Source organism: Panthera tigris, chromosome D1, assembly GCF_018350195.1.
Source record: "Panthera tigris isolate Pti1 chromosome D1, P.tigris_Pti1_mat1.1, whole genome shotgun sequence".
Lineage (NCBI taxonomy): Eukaryota > Metazoa > Chordata > Mammalia > Carnivora > Felidae > Panthera > Panthera tigris.
In genome coordinates this window covers 67,367,283-67,387,252 of record NC_056669.1, presented here as the reverse complement: position 1 = coordinate 67,387,252, position 19,970 = coordinate 67,367,283, and the positions used below count along the sequence as shown (strand labels likewise).

The following is a 19,970-nucleotide window of genomic DNA, read 5'->3' as shown; positions in this document are numbered from 1 at the left end:
CTGACCTTCACCGCCACACTTAATCTTTACAGTGAGCTAGAGGTAGATAACATTATCCCCATTAGACAGATGAGCAAGCTCAGGCTCAGAAAGGTTCAAGAGCTGGATGGAGGTCACCCAGGTAGTCAAGGGCAGAGCTGAGTCCAGAGCCCCTACAGGAAGCCACCCTTGCAGACAGGCCTTGGCCCTGCCTTGTAATGAGGCATTCTGTAGAAGTCTCTCTTTCCCCACAACACCCGTTGGGTGTCAGAGGAAGCTCTCCCAGATTTGCCTTTGCCACGATGAATAAAGTCATTGCGCAGAGGATTTTAATGGTGTCAGACTTGAGACTGTCAGGGCTCCTTTCTTTTGATTAGCTCCAAGCTTTTTCTTGTCAGATTCCACTTCTTTCTCTTAGCAGTTCTGAGGATCCCTGGGAGAGAAAGCCTAATCGTGAGGGCTGCTGGCAAAAGACCTTTAGCTCATGTTCTAATGCACCTCCAGAAGCATGGAAGAGGGGAAATACCTTATGCAGAATACTTTATTTCCTTATTATTAGGACTCTTAGCATATCAAAGGGTGTTTTAAAAAGTCTGAGAATTTTCCCTTGGGAGCCCAAGAAGAGGCACACTGTCTTGGCATTTCAAGGATAAGAAAAGCACCACGATGATGGGCTTAAAGTTCTCCTTTTTCTCCCAAACAAAACCCAAACACTGGGTCCATCTTACAGGAGAGAAAGGGGACCCACAGTGTAGCAGATTTGTCCAGTGTGGGAGTTGAGGGTCGGCTGAGGCCTCCTGCCTCTACTTCCCACAAGCTCTCTGTGCTTCCCTGTGGCTGGGACTGGGCACAGAAGCTGGCTTTGAACCTCAGAGCTGGGTGTTGGAAGGGGAGGGAGGGGAGACAAGTATCCTGGGCTGTGGAGACAGCACAGGGTGTCAGGGTTAAATCCCTCCCTGTGTGGTGAAGCGAATCCGACCTCAGCAGTAGTACCCGGATGGCGGGCCTTGATGGAAACAGCCTGAGCTGCTCTGGCGAGGCCCAAGCACGAGGCTCGTTAGTAGGAATAATGGTGACTTCTCACCAGCGGGAAGCCAGCAGGCAGGAGTTTCCTGAAAGCCCACAAGGGAAGTGCACATTTCTGGATATCCAGTTGCCCTTTTCTTTTTAGCCCCAAATAAAACATGCAGCAACGCATCTCAAGAGTAAAAGAAAATCTTTCTAAAAATCATTGAATTGTACATTTGAGGTGGGTGAATTTTGTGTTCTATAAATTACCCCCCAGTAAAGATGTGAAAATAATGAGTCAATGGAGTGGAAGAAAAGGAAATATCCTTTAAGAATTCTTATCTGGGATAGTGAGCAATGCCCCCTCCATTATTTAATGCTTAGCCTTCATGCTTCCAAAAGCTGACTTCACTGTGATTCTACATAGCAGCTTGACAGGCTGTCCCCATTTCACAGGAGAAGGGGATGGGGCTCGAGGGGCCAGGCTGACGGTCTTGTCCGAGAGAGTGAATAACAGCCCCAGGACTGGGGAGAAGGGGGCCCCAGAACATACCGGGAGGAGGACCAGGAGACAGGTCCATCTGGGTCTGTCCCCTGGAGAGACCTTATACACAGGTTCTGGTGCCCACCGAAGGCAGTCACCTGGGACCCGGGCTTGCCTGTCTGTCCCACTTCCCGCTGCCTCCTCGTCACTGCATTCTGGATCGTATCACTAAACACCCCAAGCTTTGGCTTTGAGCCTGGCCTGAGGGCGGAAACAGAAATAGCAGTGGCTATAGGACTGGCTGCGCAGAAGCAAAGGCCCCCTCCTTACACACCCTCAAAGCCTTCTGAACTCGGCCTGAAATAGGAATGAATGTATAGTAAAGTGAGTAAACCCACAAGAAACAAGAAGGCTCCCCTGCTTTCCTAGAGGTGCCCAAACTGAGGCACCAGAAGCAAAGCTGCCCCTTCCAAAGAGCACATGGCTGAACATGGGCCATGGGCCAGGGGTGCTAAGTGATGGGAGCTGAGTCCCGGGTGCCTCTCTCTGTCCGCTCGGCAGAGCTTGACCTGTACTGCCGCCCAGTCCTGAGGTGGGAGCCCCAAACCACTTTGGCCTCCAGCGGAAACTGTGCAGTGTGTCCCCTTCGATTGCTAGTTTAGGATTCATCCGAAAATCCGAGAGCCGAGATGGTCTTGGGTTCCTGCTCAGGGGGACGTCTGGGCCAGAGCCTCTCCTGCAGCTTCTCCAAATTGCTAGCGGCCCCTCGCTAACGTGCACAGCAGGAGGCAGCTAAATGGCTCCGCTTCAGAAGATGGGGGTGGCCAGGAATGGGGGCCTGGAGAGGACGGGCAGTCAGAATCGGATGGGCTGGGCAGCATTACAATGTTTATTTCATGCCCAAACCCATTTTCTTGCCGCTCCATTGTGCGGAGCAAAAGCAGCGGGGCAGGCCCTCGTTTGGGCTGCTCACAGAAGCAGCCACTCTCGCGCAGGTATCCTTCCTGTTTCCAGCATCAGGGGCTGCACGAGCCACGAGAGCCTTGGCAGAGTCTCCAGATGTGCCCTCGTGCCTGGCGGGTACACCCGTGCACGACCCTCAGAGCTGCGGCTTTTGTTGCTTTAATTGCTCAAAGCCTCGCAAGCTGCTTTCCTGCCCCATTTCCCTCTTGTCTCTGTGAATTAGCATAGAGGCTGTCAGGACATGTATCTGTAATTCTCCGTTCTCATTAGTGGGCTGCACATGGGGCATATCTGAGACCATAAGGTGGCATTTCCCGATGCCCCAGGTGATCACTGGTAGAACTTTCTGGAAAACAGGTCATGCACAGTGAGAACTGGGCATTCACATGGAGAAACAGATGAGCTGAGTGAAAGGTCTCTGGAAACCCATAATTCATATTCACAGGGGCCCCCTAGGAAGGGTTTGGAGCAAGTGATAGTCAAAACATACTCAACCAGCTAGGGCACAGGCACTAGCCATTTTGCATGAATGCTGGCCACAGTGTGGAGCAAGGTCCTGGGACTGCTGGCCAGACCAGGCATACACCTGTGGTTGCTGGCTGGTGGAGAGACCTGAAACATTCCAAGAAAAGAGCCAGGGTGGCAGGGGTAGCAAGGCCACCTGGAGGGACTCTGGGCAGCAGCTTTTTACCAGCTCTGTGGAAGTATTTCAGTAGTTTAATGCTGCAGTGGACCCGAGCAGACCAACTGAAAGTCTCCCGGGGCCTGAAGTTTCTACAATCTTCAAGCCATTGTGTCTCGCTCCCAACATGGAGGTAGGCTAGGGATACGTCTCTGGGCTGCAGTTTCCTCTTATCTATGATGGGGAGGGTAGGCCCTACATCACACAGCCTCTGTGATGGCCTGGCCTCACCACCTGGCAGGGGCAGGACAGTGGAACTGGCGTAAGGTGTACAGGGGCAAAGGGTTTGCGGTAGACACCCTAGATTGGCATGCGGTTTCCCTCTTCATTAGATCTCACATAATGCACTTTGCCCCTCGGCACAGTACCTCTGGTGATGGTTAGTATGTTCGGCTTTGGCATACATGCTTGTAGGTTTATAAGCTATTTCCAAATGTTATGTATGGCCAATCCTGGCCTTTAAGATTTGCAGTTTCCTTTATGGTTCTTCCATACATCCTGCTGTCCCAGGCCTACTGAGGCCCCCAGCAGCTTGGGTTCTTCTTCTCCAGTTTCAGCTGTGGGTAGCCATCTGTCCAGAGGCCCTGAGCCCCACACTGTGCTCTCTCCCACTTCTACATCCTTGTTCCTGTTGGTCCTGCCCTTGGGGTTCCCTTCCCCAGAGAGAGCTTGTGAATCTCACTTGTTCTTCATGTCTAATTCAAGCATTGCCTCCTCTAGGAAGCCTTCCTTGCACACCCCCCTTCCGTCTTCAGTGACCCAGTGGCTGAGCACTGATCACATTTTCTGTACGTCTGGCTTTTCCCTAGACTGGCTGCTGCATGGGGATAGGCACCAAGTCTGAGAAGTCTTTATATTTCCAATGCCCAGAAATAGGCCTGGCGTAGCATAAACTTGCTTGGATATTTGTTGATTATCTGATAAGAAGAGTTAACTCCCTCTAGGGCAGAGCTGACAGTGACTCCCAAGGCCTGGCAATGAAAGAGGTGCAGCCTTTATCCCCTCGGGATCAAGCTTACTGACAGCAGTTCCCAGATGCTGGCCAAGGAGAGCATTCTTGGAATGAGCAAGATTGGTTGTTCCCTGGGCCCCAAGGTGGGGGGGGAGGGTGGCCTACAAAAGGAAAGGCAGGTTCCTCTAAGAGATGTCAAGGAGGAGTAAGTCAGCCCTTTTCCTCAGTGTCAAAAATGTCATGCTTTACACAGACCCATCAAATGTGCCTTTTCTCTTCAAAAGGTGCAGGGATTAGTGACCTTGAGTTTGGTGGCAGGGATTTCTGTAGCAAGCACCTTAGAGACTGAGCCGGGGATGAGGTCAGGAGGAAGGCTGACAGCCACACGTCTACAGGAACTTTGGGGAAGGTTGGGGACACCTGACTTGACGCTCAGGCTCTCTGAAGCTCTTGCGGTTTGGGTCAGACACTCCCCGAAGGCATCTTAGGTTAGTTTCCTGAAGACTCGGTCTTACCACCTCATTGTCCTCTGCACCAGGCTTTCTGTGACTTTGGAGTCTTCATGTGGTCTTTCCAATTCTGAGCTCTTCCAGGTGAGAGCAGAAAGAGGAAGAGGCAAGAAACCAACACAGCTTTCCCTCCCTCCTTCCTTATTTCTCTACTCCCCATGTTTTTGGGGGCAAGTCCTCTGTGCACGGTCCTGTTGTGGATGCTTGGGAGAGATGTCAGGTAATTCCCTGATATAAGAGATTTACCAGAGTCCTGGGACAGGGGTGAGGGCTGTCTACCAATGACCACATTCCTTGGAACTCCCCAAGAGGCTTCTAAGAGCATAATCTCAAATGGCTTTGCATAAGTGAGCTAGGTAGGAAGTTAACTGCACGCAAGTAGAATTTGCTTGCCCTTTACTGGTGTCACACTCCTGCGTGCTGACACAAGACTCCAGTCCCCTTTCAATCCCCTCTGAGGATTTGGGGAGTCGCTGGTGGATAGGGGGCTTACTGACTCCTCTTCTGACCTATTGCTACTGCCCCATTCATTCATTTTCCTGATATTCATTGAGCACCTGTTAGAACAGGCACTGTTCTAAGCACTGGGGGCTCCTCAGAGCAAGTCCCTGACTTCGTGGAGCTCACATTTGAGTCAGGAAAGACAAGCAACTAGTAAGACAAATAGAAAAAGTCCTGTAGTGGGTGTGGAGGAAACACTGAGATTGAATGTTTAGAAAAGGCTTTGCTGAGAAAATGACTTCTGAGTAAAGACGGAAAGGAAGTGAGGGGGGGTTAGTCGTAAGGGTATAGAAGGAAGTGCAAGAGCAAAGGCCCTGAGGTGAGATATGCTGAGTGAGTCTTGCGAGGGGCCGAGGGGCTGGTGTGGCTGGACTAGAGAAGACAGGGGAGCAGTGGTAGGGGGTGAGCTCTGGAGGCTCTCAGGTTTTGATCCCAGGGAGCCTTGTAGGGCCTTGTTAGTGTTAGTTGGGACTCAGCCTTTCATGCCGAGGAGATAGTTGGCCTTTGGAGGGTACTGTGCAGAGAGGGCACATAGCATGGTAGTGTTTCCCCCAGCCTGTGGGTCTGTTCATGCCCTGTAGGGGGCTCCCCTCCTGCCCATGCCACAGAGCTCATAAGGCAGGAAGGTGGGAGAATGTCTCCCTGCCTCTGAGTTACACGGGTGCCTATCAGGTCCTATGGGTGGCTGTCTGAGGAAATGGTCTATGTGTTCCCTGTCAGCCCCCTCTCCCTAGGACCCAGACAAGCACCAGCACTGGGCGAGGAATGAACTGGGATTACAGAGTTTGTGCTGTACTCAGAACCCTCTAAACTCTGGCTCTGCCACCAGGCTGAGTTCACTGTGCCCCACTGAGTCTCCGCCTTGAATGAGCTCCCCTTGGGGACCTCTCAGCTGCCTGGATATATACTTCTTCTGAGTCACCCCTCAGTTGGTCAGGTGTGCCCAAGGAGGTCTAGACCCCAGTAGGAAATGTTATACTCCAGTATAGCCCAAGTCTGCTCCTAAGAGGAACATTCTGGGCTGACAGACAGCCCTTGGTCTGGCCCATCACCAGATGTGTCCAGATGCCCCTGGACCCTGGTCCTAGCCTGGGCACCTCCCTGAAGCCTCCTTGCCCGTCAGAACACCATGTCAAAGATGGTCCTCCTTTGCTGAGGACCATGTAGGACTGTTTTCTTACTGGAGAGATAAAGGAGTTGGGTCTAGGACCAGTTAAGGGCAGGCCACTTGTCAGTGAACATGGAAACGCTTCACCTGGGGCCTAGACAGTAACTATATCTTTCAGAGCTGGGGACCTCAGGGCAGGGCCATTTATCTCCCCCATCTGAACTCAAGAGGTGTTGTCAGAAAAGCACCCTAGTGGGGCCATGGGGCTTTGTGGTTCCTTAGTAGCTAACCTTTATGGAGCTAACATTTATCATGTGCCAGGCACTGTGCTAAGCTCCTTACATGGAACATGTCATTGAGTATGCACACGTGTCCTATGAAAAGGTCACTGTTATGATCAATGACACTTTCTGGATGAGGAAACTAAGGTGCAGGTAAGGTAGTCTAGCTGGTAAATGGTAGATCTGGAGTGTCCCCAGGATTCTGACGCTACTCTTTTTTTTTTTTAATTTGAGAGTGAGAGTGGACATAAGTGGGGGAGACAGGTGGTGGGGGGGGGGAGAGAGACAGAGAAACAGAGAGAAAGACAGAGAGAGAGAGAGAGAGAGAGAGAGAGAGAATCTTAAATGGGCTCCATGCTGAGCGTGGATTTTTAGAGGCTCAATCCTACGATCCTGGGATCATGACCTGAGGTGAAATCAAGAGTCAGACATTCAACCGACTGAGCCACCCAGCAACCAGTACCCTTAACCAGTCTTTGGATGTCTGGTATAAGATGTAGAGCACACATTTTCTCGAGGGACAAGATAGTTGAGAATTTTCGACTTTTTAGGCCACATGGGCTCTGTTGCATGTACTCAACTCTGCCCTTGTAGCTCTAAAGCAGCCGTAGATAATATGTAAGCACATGGATGAGACTGTGTTCCAACAAAGCATTATTAACAGAATAGGTGGTGGGTCAGCTTTGGCCCTCAGACTGTAGTTTGTCATTCGTGATATAGAGGGAAGAAAGTGAGGTTTGGAGGGAGCCAGACCTTCTTCAATGCCCCTGACCAACTGGATGACCTTGGATTGGCCATTTCACCTTTTCATCTTTGGTTTCCTCATGTCGAACGAATAACTAACCCTACAGGCTACTGTTCAACAAACTTATTCTATCTTTTAAAAAGTTTTGGGGCGCCTGGGTGGCTCAGTCGGTTAAGCGGCCGACTTCGGCTCAGGCCATGATCTCACGGTCCATGAGTTCAAGCCCCATGTCAGACTCTGTGCTGACAGCTCAGAGCCTGGAGCCTGTTTCAGATTCTGTGTCTCCCTCTCTCTGACCCTCCCCATTCATGCTCTCTCTCTGTCTCAAAAATAAATAAACGTTAAAAAAAATATTTAAAAAGTTTCATTTATTTATATTTTGAGAGAGAGTGGTGGAAGGGCAGGGGGGTGGGGCGGGGGCGGGGTGGGAGTAGGCAGAGAGACTCCCAAGCAGACTCTGCACTGTCAGCTCAGAGCCCGATGCAGGGCTTGAACTCACAAACCATGAGATCATGACCCTAGCTGAAACTAACAGTCAGTTGCTTAACCAACTGAGCCACTCAGGCGCCTCAACTAACTTATTTTAAAATGGTATATTGAGCCCCTTGCAAGAGCTGTGTACCATGCTGGGGGCGCAGCAGGGAATAAGACAGATGTCAGCCTGCCCTCGTGGAGGGCACACCCATGAGCAAGACAGAGATCACCTTGGGTAAAGACATGGACCAGCACGGTGCTTGGCTCTGGGCAGGAATTCAGCGAAGAGGACTTCTTGCTGCTGCCGTGCCCCCCCCCCCCGGCTTATCATTCAAGACCCACTGCTCTCCAGTTCGTTGTGGTTTATACCCATGCCGAGCAAAAAGACAGGGGCGTGTGGTGGAACCGAGGACTTTAGTATGTTTATAATACATTTTTATGCAATGCAGGTCTAATTGTGAATCATAATTTTTTCATTAACTGATCTCATTTTACTTGGTAATATCCATTTAGGTATGTGAGAGCAGTAAAACTCCATTTCTTTTAAATATCATATGATTCAGTTGGCTCACTGATTTAGGTTTTTACTACCCCAACATTCCACATGAACGAGTCTTACATCTTTTTAGGGATGGCGAGGACCTTGACGATCGATCATGTAAACCCTGTGCTTCCCTTCACTTATGCCTCGTAGGGGAGAGAAAGTGGGCCCTGAGTTCTGGCATGGAACTTGCAGTGGCCACCACAAGTACTAAAAACGCTTGCTCTGTCACAGAAATGCACACGCAGTTCGCATTTTACTCCTTATTAGATCCTAATCTGCTTTGGGTACCTGAGTTTCCTTCCGTGTCTTGAAGGAAAATTGGCGTGCCACGTTTGTCTTTGGAACGCATGTGTGTCCCGGCCCATTGCCACGTAGATGTATGGTGTAGCAGTTAGGAACACCGCCTAGAGAGACAGATTTCTCAGGACTGACCCTCCACTACTTCGCCTCCTTGTGAGTGAATCAGGGCAAGTTTCTCATCCTCCCCAGGCCTCACTTTCATTACCTGTGAAGTCGAAACAATAATAGTTCCCACCAAGCAGGGTGCAATGCGTTGATGTGGCAAAAACATTCACAGCAGAGCCTGACTCATGGAAAGCACTCAGTGGGGACTAGCCATGATGGTTATCCCAGGAGATTCATGTACCTCTGGTTTGGGGTATGTCTGCGCGTTCCCCCCAAGAGGTGGTGATAGTAAGAACTGTGGTCTGCAGCTCTGAGCTCCTCAACCTCGAAGACTCTGCATTCTTAGACCTTCACCTGTGCCCAGCCTGTGCCTTTAAGTTATCTGACATAGGTGTTTCATACACCTACTGGCTTCATACAGATGGCTGAGGCAACATTGGCAAAAGTCCCAAGCCTGCCTGGATGGCTGAGGGGTCATTAGTAAGTATCCCAAGCCTGCCTCTTCTGTCCCCAACCTACTTCTGCTTCCTTCTGTTCTCTGTCTCATTTCTGGACTCCCAGCACCATCTCTCACTTATATCATGTTTATGAGCACGGAGGGCATCGTCCAGTGGGCTTGGCATCTCTGTCCAATTGCTCTGATATCTGACCTTGACTAAATGACCCTTAGAATAAATTCCCAAGTCTTGACCCACCACCTATGTTGTGGAAAGACCTACCTTTTGCCCCCATAAAAGAAAGATTTAAATGCCCTGCCAGGCTCCCCTTGCTATGTGTTATGCTGGTTACCAATTATTGTGTACTTTTTCTGAGACATATGCTAGCTGAAGTGCTGTATATACATTATTGTATGTAATCCTCTCAGATCCTGTGGGGGCGGACATCGGTAGATATTAGTATGCCTGCATTGCAAATGGGGCAGTCGAGGTACAGAGACATTGAGTGTTTGCTTGAGGCCATGTAGCCAGTGAATGGTGCAGCGGGAATTTCTTTGAATCCATATCTGTGTGAATCCAAAGCTTCTGCTCTTATAGGTAATAATGTCCTCTTCATTTTCTTAGAAAGTTCCAGGGAAACCATGAGCTCTCCTTATCCTAGTGTGGGGGCTGCCCCTACAAAGTCTACCAGGGGTCCAATGAGCAGTGCCAACAATACATGGGTGACTGGGGATTTTTTGGGCTGTCCTCTGTGCCAGTGATTCCCTATTTGGTAGGCACAGGCTGGAAGCAGCAGGAGGCAGTCTGGCTGGAGGTCCTTGGAGCCACGTGAATGGTGCTTGGTGGAGCCAGGCAACTCATATCAGACCAGACAGCAGACAGGGAGGTGGGCTGGCAAGAGCTGGAAAGGGGAGCAGAACCTCAGCTGGAGGGCCTGGGTGTGGGGCCAGCCCAGGACCGGCAGGGAGTGGGGATATAATCTTGGGTAAGAGAAGTGGAAACCCATTTTGAGGGCTAAGGCTAGAATCTCTGGTGGGGAGGCCGACTGGAAAGGAGGGAGTTCTGACTTGAAGCCATGGGGCATCTGGATCACATCCCTCAGCTTCTCGGTAGACCCTGTAGGATGTATTTCTGTATCCCTTGTGCCTAGTGGTTATTGGATGAATGAATGGATGAATGGGTGGATAAATGAGTTTGGGGAAGCATGAAGATTGCAGTCCGTCCTCCCCACAGCTCCCAAATACGGGGATAAGATTGTTGTATGCAAGGTGATGGTGAGGAAGGGAAAGGGGTTGTCATGGCATTTGCAGGGGTGCACTCTGACCCACTGTCTCCTTGTCCCTTCTTTCTCCAGAGGCTCCCGCCAAGCCCGAGGAGGCAGAGGCTGAGCCCTTCACAGACTCCTCTCTGTTTGCACACTGGGGCCAGGAGCTCAGCCCTGAAGGCCGGCGCATGGCCCTGAAGCAGTTCCAGTACTACGGCTACAACGCCTACCTCAGTGACCGTCTGCCCCTCGACCGGCCTCTGCCTGACCTCAGACCCAGTGGGTGAGCAGAGTCAGTGGCTGGGCCCTTTTTGACCTGCCTGTGGGGAGACGGGGTCACCACAGTGCTGGGGATAGAGTCAGGACAGGGCCTTGGGGCTCCTGGGTCCCTCTCCCGCAGGGTCTGTGCCCTCAGCCTCCATTGGCAACTCACTCTCCCCCTCCCTCAGCCTCAGTTTCTCCATCTGCTAAGCAGGGGAAGCTTCTTTCATGAGGCGTTGAGGATTAATAACCTAATTTACTCCCTATGGGCTTTAGAAGCATCCAGTATTCTTGTTAATAAGTCATTTTAACCCAATTAGTTGCATTTTTATGAACAATTATTTTTTTCCTATAAATTACTATTTTAAAGTCTATCCATCTTCCAGGGCTAACAAGTCATTATGCCCGACGCAGAAGTCTGTCTTGACTTCTCTCTTTGTCACAGAAGATGTTCCTTTAAGGTTCAGTTAGAGTTTTTATTACTCCTAATTATTAAAAGTGTGGGCACGTACCACAGCTGAGAAAATCTCATTAACTTTTGTGAGCTTCCCCCCCCCCATGCCTTCTTTTCCCCTCTTTCTCCTTATTTTTAAAATTTTTTTAAAGTTGCAAACCACAGTGAGCTTGTATCTGGGGTTTTTAGGAAAGATCTTGCTGCTGGGTTTGGAGGCTGTGTTTTTCTAGGGAGGAAAGTTCAGTTCAGTTCCACAGACATTTATTGAGCACCTACTGTGTACTGTATAATTGAGTATGGTTTTTCCCTGGCCCAAGGAGAACCTGATTGGGTTCTAGGGCTGAAAGAGCAGCTGAGGATCTACAAGGGGCTAGAAGAGTATATATTCACATAAAGGATAGTTACTGAGCACTTCTTATGTATCAGCATAGTCTAGGCCCAGGGATAGTGCAGTGAACAAAACAGACAGGAATCCTTGCCCTCACAGAGCTTGCATTTCTAGATGGGCAGGGACACATGATAAAACAGGGGTGCCTGGGTGGCTCTATGGGTTGAGCATCCAAGTCTTGATTTTGGCTCAGGTCATGATTTCATGGTTGTGGGATTGAGCCCCAGCATGGATCCTACTTGAGAGTCTCTACCTCTGCCCCTCTCCCCTGTTTGTTCATTCTCTCTCTCTCTCTCAAATAAAATAAAATAAAATAAAATAAAATAAAATAAAATAAAATTTTTTTAAAGTAAAATATGTACCATGTTAGATGGTAGCAAATGTCATGAAGAAATAGAAAGTTGAAGACAGAGATAGAGATTTCCTGGAATAGAAGGAAGTGTTGAGTTTTTAGTGAGGTGGAGAGAAAGACTTCACTAACAAGGTGACATGTGAGCAAACATCCAGAAGAGATGAGGAAGCAAGCCATGCGGATACCTGGGCAAAAACTTTCTAGGTAGAGCAAGTGCAAAGGTCCTGAGGTAGGAGAAGTGTGCTTGACATGTTTGAAAAAGAAAAAAGAGGCCCATGTGGCTGGACCAGAGCAAGCATGAAGGCAGTAGTTGGAGATGAGGGCAGAGGGGCAACAGGAAGCAGATCAAGTAGGTTAGTGGTTCTCAAACTTGGCTACACATTCAACTCATAGGGAGCTTTAAATAATCTTGATGGGGCACCTGGGTGGCTCAGTTTTGGTTAAGCATCTGACTTCGGCTCAGGTCATGATCTTGTAGTTTGTGAGTTTGAGCCCCGCATTGGGCTCTGTGCTGACAGCTCAGAGCCTGGAGCCTGCTTCGGAATCTGTGTCTCCCCCTCTCTCTGTCCCTCCCATGCTCATGCTCTGTCTCTCTCTCTGACTCTTAATAATAAGTAAATGTTAAAATAACTAACTAACTAACTAACTAACTAAATAAATAAATAAATAAATAATCTTGATGCCAAGGCCACACCCTAGACCAGTTAAAGAGTTTCCAGAAGTGACACTCTATCTGTATTGCTTAGAACTTTCATGTGATTCCAGTATACAGCCCAGGCTGAGAATTGCCAGGGAAGGGCTTTGCAGGCTGCTGCAAGGGGTGTACCTTTCACTCTGTGAGATGGGGATCCAAGGGCTTGAGCAGACTAGTAATATGCTCTGATTGTCATTTTTAAAGGCCCCTGTGGCTGCTGTGCTGAGAACAGACTGAAAGGGCCAGGGAGAAAGCAGGGAGTCCAGTTAGGATGCTTCTGCATAGCCAGGTGAGATGCGATGGTGGCTTGGACCATGATGGCAGTGGGCAGGTGTTGGGATGGGGTTGGATTCTGGGAATATCCTGAAGGTGATTTTATCTCCGTGCCACAAGGTCTCAGCCCTCCGGGAGTGCTGCAGGCACCATGCCTGGGGCTGCGGAGAAGTAGGTCTGATGTGGGCAGAACCTAGACGCTCTGGAAGAAGAGTCCTCAAGAGGAGTCGGGGCCCCAGGACTTCTGCAGGGGCCTTGGCCTTGATCTTGGCAGCACAGGAGTTGCAGACTTTTTGCAGCCAGCTCTGATGCAAAACTCAGGCCTAGCTCAATGCAGGTTTGTTCCACGTTAAAAAGGAAATCAGAAGGAAGCTAAGGAAGGAAAGGGTAGATCTTACAGACTGCCACATGACCATAACAATTAACGGTATTTACATAGGGCTCCACTTGTTGAGAATGTCCTTCCCTGTTGGACCATGCCAACCTGAAGTGGATGGAGGTAGGGAAAGAACTGGCATATTCTTCCCATTCAGGGTTGAGGAAACTGAGGAACAGAAAGTGTAATGAGTGTTATGTCTGAGGTCACACGGTTGGATAAGTAGTTGAGCCAAAACTGTGTATCCAGATGCCTAATCCTGGTCTTTGATGGTAGCCCGCAGCTATCTTGTTAAGAGCCAACCGATGCCGGAGCCCCTAACCCTTCATTGAGAGAGGTGCCCTGTTGCTGTTCCTTCCTATTTCCATGGGAGAGAAACAGGAAGTTGGGGGGGGGGGGGGATGGACAGAGGTCACATGGCCATCCCTTGCAAGCATGCTCTGGAAGAGGCACGTTTTGGGGGCCAGTCCAGCCTGGATTTCCGGACTTTGCTGAGAAAGGATCTTTGAAGGACTCCAGGTGGGCAGAATTCTGAGCCATTGGAAAGGAGCAATAGTCCCAACAGAAAGACCTTCCCTCTGCACAAAGCTACAGTTTATGGAGTTTCCACACGTCCCCTGTTGGGCACGGTGACTCTTTATAGAGGAAAAATGGAATCCCTGATAAAAGATAGCGCTGAGCCTTCTGAGTGCGCCCCCAGCAGTCCTCTCTGCAGTGGCTTTAAGAATGCAGTTCCTCTTTATGCATCTGCTTGGAGGGGCTGTATCAGAGCCCGTGCCAGACACATGCCAAAGACCCAAGAGCTGTCGGGGGACCACTCAAAACAAGGGTGTGCTTAGGTAAAAGTGCCCCTCTTTGTCTGTTAACTTCCCTAAAACCATTCCTGCCTTGTAACAAGGTCATCGCTTAGCTTATCCTGTTTAACTCCGTTTGGAAACATTTGTTTCACTGTCTTTACTATCATCCTATTTCAAATTACATTGGCAAACATTTATATAGCTTGAGCCATGTTTGCAGGGATGCGTCTGGCACTTTTATTTATGTTAACTGTTTGACTCCTCGTAGTAACCTTCTGGAGTAGGTACTTGTCCAGGAAGCACACGGTGTTCTTTGCTCTCCTGCTCACAATACTTTTGATACCAGATGTGTCGGGTTTTTCCACACCAGCTGATTCTGTGACACCAGCTGGAGGCCCTACAATTCCATCCCGTTCTGGCACTATCTACCTCCGGTAGTCAGTCCTACAGGTTATGGGCTCAGTCCCATGATGCTGCCCTCACTTCAGAGGCCAATCACAAGTGTCAGGTTATCACCTGTGCCTCTGAATGACTGGCTATAAAGTGAGGTTCCCATGACCCATCCTTGAATTCAGGAACTTGCCTGCAATTACACAGAACTCAGGGAAGTACTTACATGTAATGGTTGATTGTGAAGCATATAATACAGGATATGGATGAACTGTCTGATGAGGAGGTATATAGAGTGGGGCCTGGGAGGGTCCCCAGCACAGGAGCTTCTGTACCTGTGGGCTTGGGGTGCATCATCCTCCTGGAATGTGGATATGTTCACCAGCCTGGAAGCTCTCTGAAACCCATACTTTATGAGGCTTCATCATGCAGGCATGATCGATTATTAACTCATTTTCCAGCACATCTTCTCTCTTCAGAGGATTGTGTGGGGAGGTTAGACTGAAAGTTTCAAACTTCTAATTATGGTTTGGTCTTTCTGGTGACCAGCTCTCATTCGGGGCCCATCAAGAGTCACCTCATTAGATCAAAAGATGCTCCTATTGACAAACCGTAAGAGACTCTTAAATACAGGGAACAAACTGAGGGTGGATGGGGGGGAGGGTGGGGATGAGGGGAAAATGGGTGATGGGCATTGAGGAGGGCACTTGTTGGGATAAGCACTGGGTGTTGTATGTAAGTGATGAACCACGGGAATGTACCCCAAAAACCAAGAGCACACTTTACAGACTGTATGTTAGCCAATTTGACAATAAATTACATTAAAAAAAAAAAAAAGATGCTCTTATCACCCAGGAAACTCCAAGGGATTTAGGAGCTCTGTCAGATACTACTTTCAGTCAGGAAATGACAAAGTGTTTAGGATCTCCATGTCAGGAACTGGGCTCAAAGACCAAATATTAGCAGAAACCAGGGGTAGAGACCAATATATATATTTCTTATTATTTGACAGTATTATTATTAGTTTCCATTTTACTGAAGAGGAAACTGAGGCATGAAGAGATAAAATCTGCTCGTGGTCACTAGTGTTAGGGCTGGGGACCGAACCCAGGGTTTGTGTTTGTAACTGCCACCAGACTTACCGCCTTGAGGTGTCAACCTGTGACATTCTCTTGGGAGTGAGGACTGCTTTAAAGTGTGTAGCACTGGGCTGATCAGTTCGTCTGAGTCAGGAAAGTCTTCTTTAAGTGTTGGAAAATCTGTTTTGGTGAGCATACAATCTATCATCAAGGTAGAGAACGATGCCATTGTCACAGGTAATGTTGGGATTGGAGGTAGGGTGGGTGGGGCAGCGGCAGCATCTGGAGAGGAAGCACCATGCTAGGGACAGTCTCCAGAAGAATCAGGCCAGGTGGGTGTTGCTTCATTCTCAGTGCCTTTGTCCCCTCCTCCTGTTTGCCCGTGGGGACTTCTGCCCCTGGAGGTGTGCTTGGATTTCACACTCTGCTCTTTGTCCTTCCTCTTGGGTTTGCTCTTCTAAGTCCTAACCCTGACATTATGCTTGGCTTCACTCCTGGACCAGAAAGTGGGTATTCCGAATCCTGCCCCACCCACTCTTCCATCATCTCTGGCTGGTCCCTTATTTTGTCTCCTTTCTTGGTGCTGCAAGAGGTAATCTGACCCATTTTTCCATCTGGCTAAAAGGACCATACTATACTCAGTGCCTTATACACAGCAGAAGGAACAAAGTCCAGCCAGCGTGTTGCTAGGCTTTATTAATGTATTCATCCAACAAACGTTTATTGAGCTCCAAGTGTGTGCCAGGTACCCAGTAAAGCATCAGACAGAAACCTCAAGGAGCTAACACTGTAGCGGGAATCCAGATGGAAGGTGGTAGGAGAGCAGGACAGGTGATCAGAAAGGTTGCTGACCATCTCCTGGCCTCCCTGAAGAGGAGTCATTCCTACACGTTTGTAGTAAGTCAGGGGCTGGACTTGATGGCCCACGGAAGCCCTGTTCTTCTGTGTAGCAGGGAGGCAGGACCCAGAGAAGCATCTGCAAGGAGCTTCCCTTTAGGATCTGTGACGGCCCTCCCCTGGAAAAGGAAGGGAATGGGAACCGGAAGTGTGGCAGTTTTGTTAGTCTCATCTGGGCAGAGGAAGGACGATTTTCCTCTGGGCTCCAGGACAGTTGGCTTTGAGGGAAATCGAAATACCATTCATTCTGTCTTCATTGTTGTAACAAGAGCAGAGTAGGCCCTTGGCCATCCAGGTAAGAAGACCCAGGAGAGACAGGGCCTTGGCATCCTCCTCTGGTGGTCCTCCTAGACCTCACCCCGTGAGGGTCCTTTGCCAGATCTGGGCAGGGCTATGCCTTCTTGCTTTCTGGGTTGGAGAGACACCCAGGCCTCAGGATTGAAGGGAAGAAAGGCTGCATCCCACCCAGGCTGGACTTTGCCCCATCCCTCACATCCCCAGAGGCAAGCTCCAAACGTTCCTCTGGCTTTCTCTGTATGCTCCTGCCCCCCAGTGCTCACCCTCCTCCTCTTTGTCTGTAGGCCCTAAAATAACCTATGAGGGGCAAAAAGAGAGAAGGGAAAAAACAAGTCTTATTGGGGTGTGGACTACATAAGAATATGCATTTGTCAAAACTCATTAAGTTCACTTAAGATCTGTGAATTTTGCTGCATGTAGATGAAGTATCAATTTTTTGGAAAATGAGGGTATAAGAAAGAGCTCAGGGAAGTCTTTGCCTGAGGGCTGGAGGGGATGGAGGTGGCATTTTTGGGGAGCCACTGAGAAGATGGGTTGTGATTGTGGGGAAGGAGGATCATGGGGGTTGGAGCCACTCGCCAGCTCAGGGCAGGAAAGTAAGGGCGGGCCCCCACCCCAGTGACAGCGGGTCAAGCAGGTGGCATATGGGAGCCCATAGTTCCAAAACGATAGGGGCACATCTCATCCTTTTATGCAGGCAGTGGTTGTTATTTCTGAACAGGAGCCAGGAAAGTGTAAGGGATGAGTACCTGATCTGGTGGGCATGTGGATGTGGGCAAGAGAGGGGGAGCTCTGAGTGAAAGGTTCAAGGCTTGAAGTTGCCATGGCAACCCTATGGCCTACCTCCAAGGTAGTTCAAGGCAGAGCCTCTGGCAGGTACTGCTTCTGGCCTCTTGCTGGTTGATTGTCAGAGACTCCTGAGTCTATCAGTGATGATGTCACCCTTCTCTCCAATGTCCCCCTAGGTCTTAGTCCCTCCCTCCCAGCAATAGTGTGGACTGACTTTTGGGTTGACTGGTGGGCTCAAGCTTGAGGCCAAGGCACGAGGGGATGATTAAAGGGAATTAAGACTATTTTCTGCAACCCCAGGAGGGAACAACTGGGACAGATAGGTGCATGGGTGCACACACACACACAGACACACACACACACACACACACACACACACACACACACAGCCCTAGTCCTGACCTGGAGAGATCCTGTATGAACATCAAGTAGAAAGGATCGGGATGGGATTATAGCAGAGAGAGAATGCAGCATGGAGCCAGGGGGCTCAGTCCACCTAGGAGCAGTTAGCAAGGTGGCTGTGGGTGTTGCTGCTGTCACTGGGGTGTGGCCACAGGTTTGCATGTATGGATCAGAGGGCTGTAGGGTTCTCATGGAGCATGTGTGTCTCTAGACACACATCTGAGATCTCTGGACTTTGGGGGCCAGCAGGCCTGGCTTCATGGGTGTGTGGAGTAAACAGAATAATGGTCTCCCAAAGACACCCATGTCCTAATCCCTGGAACCATTGACTGTAGTATGGCACATGGCAATGGAGAATTAAGGTGCAGATGGAATTAAGGTTGTTCTCAGCTGATTTTAAAATAAAGAGATTATCTTGGCTTATCTAGATGGGCCCAGTGTAATCACAGGGCACTCAAAAGTGGAAGAGAGAGGCAGAAGAGTCAGAGCCAGGGGGATGGCAGCGTGACAAGGACTCCACCAGCTGTTGCTGCCCTTGAAGATGGAAAAGAGCCATAAGCCAAGGCATGCAGGCAGCCTTTAGATACTGGAAAAGGCAGGAAAACAGATTATCGCTGTGAGCCTCAAAAAAGTAACGCAGTCCTGTCAACACTGTGATGTTAGCCCTGTGAGACCTGCATCAGACTTCTGACCTCCAGAACTATAAGATAATAAATGCGTGTTGTTCTAAGCCACCACATCTGTAGTGCTTTATTCCAGCAGCAATATTCGCATTTAGGAAACTCCTGTGTGTGCAGCCTCTGCACAGGATCCCAAGAAGGCTGGAAAGGTTCTGTGCTTGGTTTAATGCTCTACCGTTACTGTGTTACAATTCTGAATAACTTCTGAATACCACCAGCTTTTCTTTCTTCACCGGGCCCCCCATATTATGTAGCTGGTCCTGGGGGACAAGGGGGAGGGCTCTAGGGGGAGCAGCTGGGATCATATTTGCTAGACCATGTGTGAGTTGCTACCCAGGGGCTGCTGATTTTCACCAAGAGCACCACTTGCCCCCTTCCTGGGTGCCAGGTGCTGTGCAAACTGCTTAACATGCATGTTCTAATTTAACTTGATCCTTACATCTCTAGGAGGTAATTACTATTATTTCTGTTTTATTTAGGAGAATACGGAGTATTTGCAAAGGTAAGAAACGTATTGAAGTTCCCACGGGTGGTATGCGGCAGAACCAGTATTTTTACCTGGGTCTTGTGTCTTTAGGACACTGCCTCAGCACCCTGGCCCTCCTCTGCCCCAGTGAGTTTTTCTAGTTTGGGATCTTAGCTCTATGGAGGTGACCCAGAAATCCTCCGTGAGGGCTGCCTCAGGACAAGGAGGGAACACCCTTACTAATGATTCTGCTAGCACCCTGGAGATGTTAAGCACACACAGTTGGGGGGGAAATACTCTTTTACTAACGCACTTGGCGAAAACAGTTCCAATTCTTCGTGTTAGGCTCCTTATGGGCCAACAGTATCCTGTGGGCTATTCTTAAAGATAATATAATCTTGAGCTATATTAATAGAAATATACTGTCTTAAAAAGGGGAGGTGATAGTTTTGTCTGTTTTGCCACTCAGATCACAACTGCATAACTGGATTTTAAGGGATATAGAGAAAGAAGAGGATGTTCAGAGGAGAACAAGCCAAGAGAGGAAGTGGGTAACACGACAAACAGATGCAGTTTCTGCTTAGATTATAAAGTGGTGTTACGAGCTGGTTGACCTCCAGCAAGTTCTCCAGCCTCTCTATGCCTGAGTTTCCTATATGCAAGCTAGAGATAGTAATACAGAGGTTGAATGGAGAGCTCTCAGAACACTGCCTGACCCATAGTCGCTGCTATTTAATTTTTTGTTCCTTGTATCATCTGGGTCTTTGATCTGTAAAAGAGATGGCTTGGGGGACATGACCATGACTTTAACTACCTGGAGTCCTGGAGTGTGGACAAGGAGCCACGTGGACCAGGCCATCAGCCCCAGCACTAGATGAGAGGAGGGCCAGGCAGATCACATAGAGGGATTTCACCCCAGCTCCAGAGTTCTGGGTATCAGAGGCCCAGGGCCAGGCTCTGCTGGAGAGCAGAGATGCCCCATCTTCCTTTTCCTGACTTAAGGGGCTCACCTTCCCCTACCCCACGTTCTCCTTGCCAT

At 49.4% G+C, this 19,970-nt stretch overlaps 1 protein-coding gene across 1 annotated transcript in view; it reads left to right on the top strand.

The window, feature by feature from the left end:
* GALNT18 (polypeptide N-acetylgalactosaminyltransferase 18) overlaps positions 1 to 19,970 on the top strand; it is a 352,446-nt gene that overhangs the window by 164,840 nt on the left and 167,636 nt on the right. Inside the window, exon 2 of the mRNA XM_042957905.1 lies at positions 10,427 to 10,619. Coding sequence (XP_042813839.1) covers positions 10,427 to 10,619 — 193 coding nt within the window. The remainder of the gene's footprint in view (positions 1 to 10,426; positions 10,620 to 19,970) is intronic.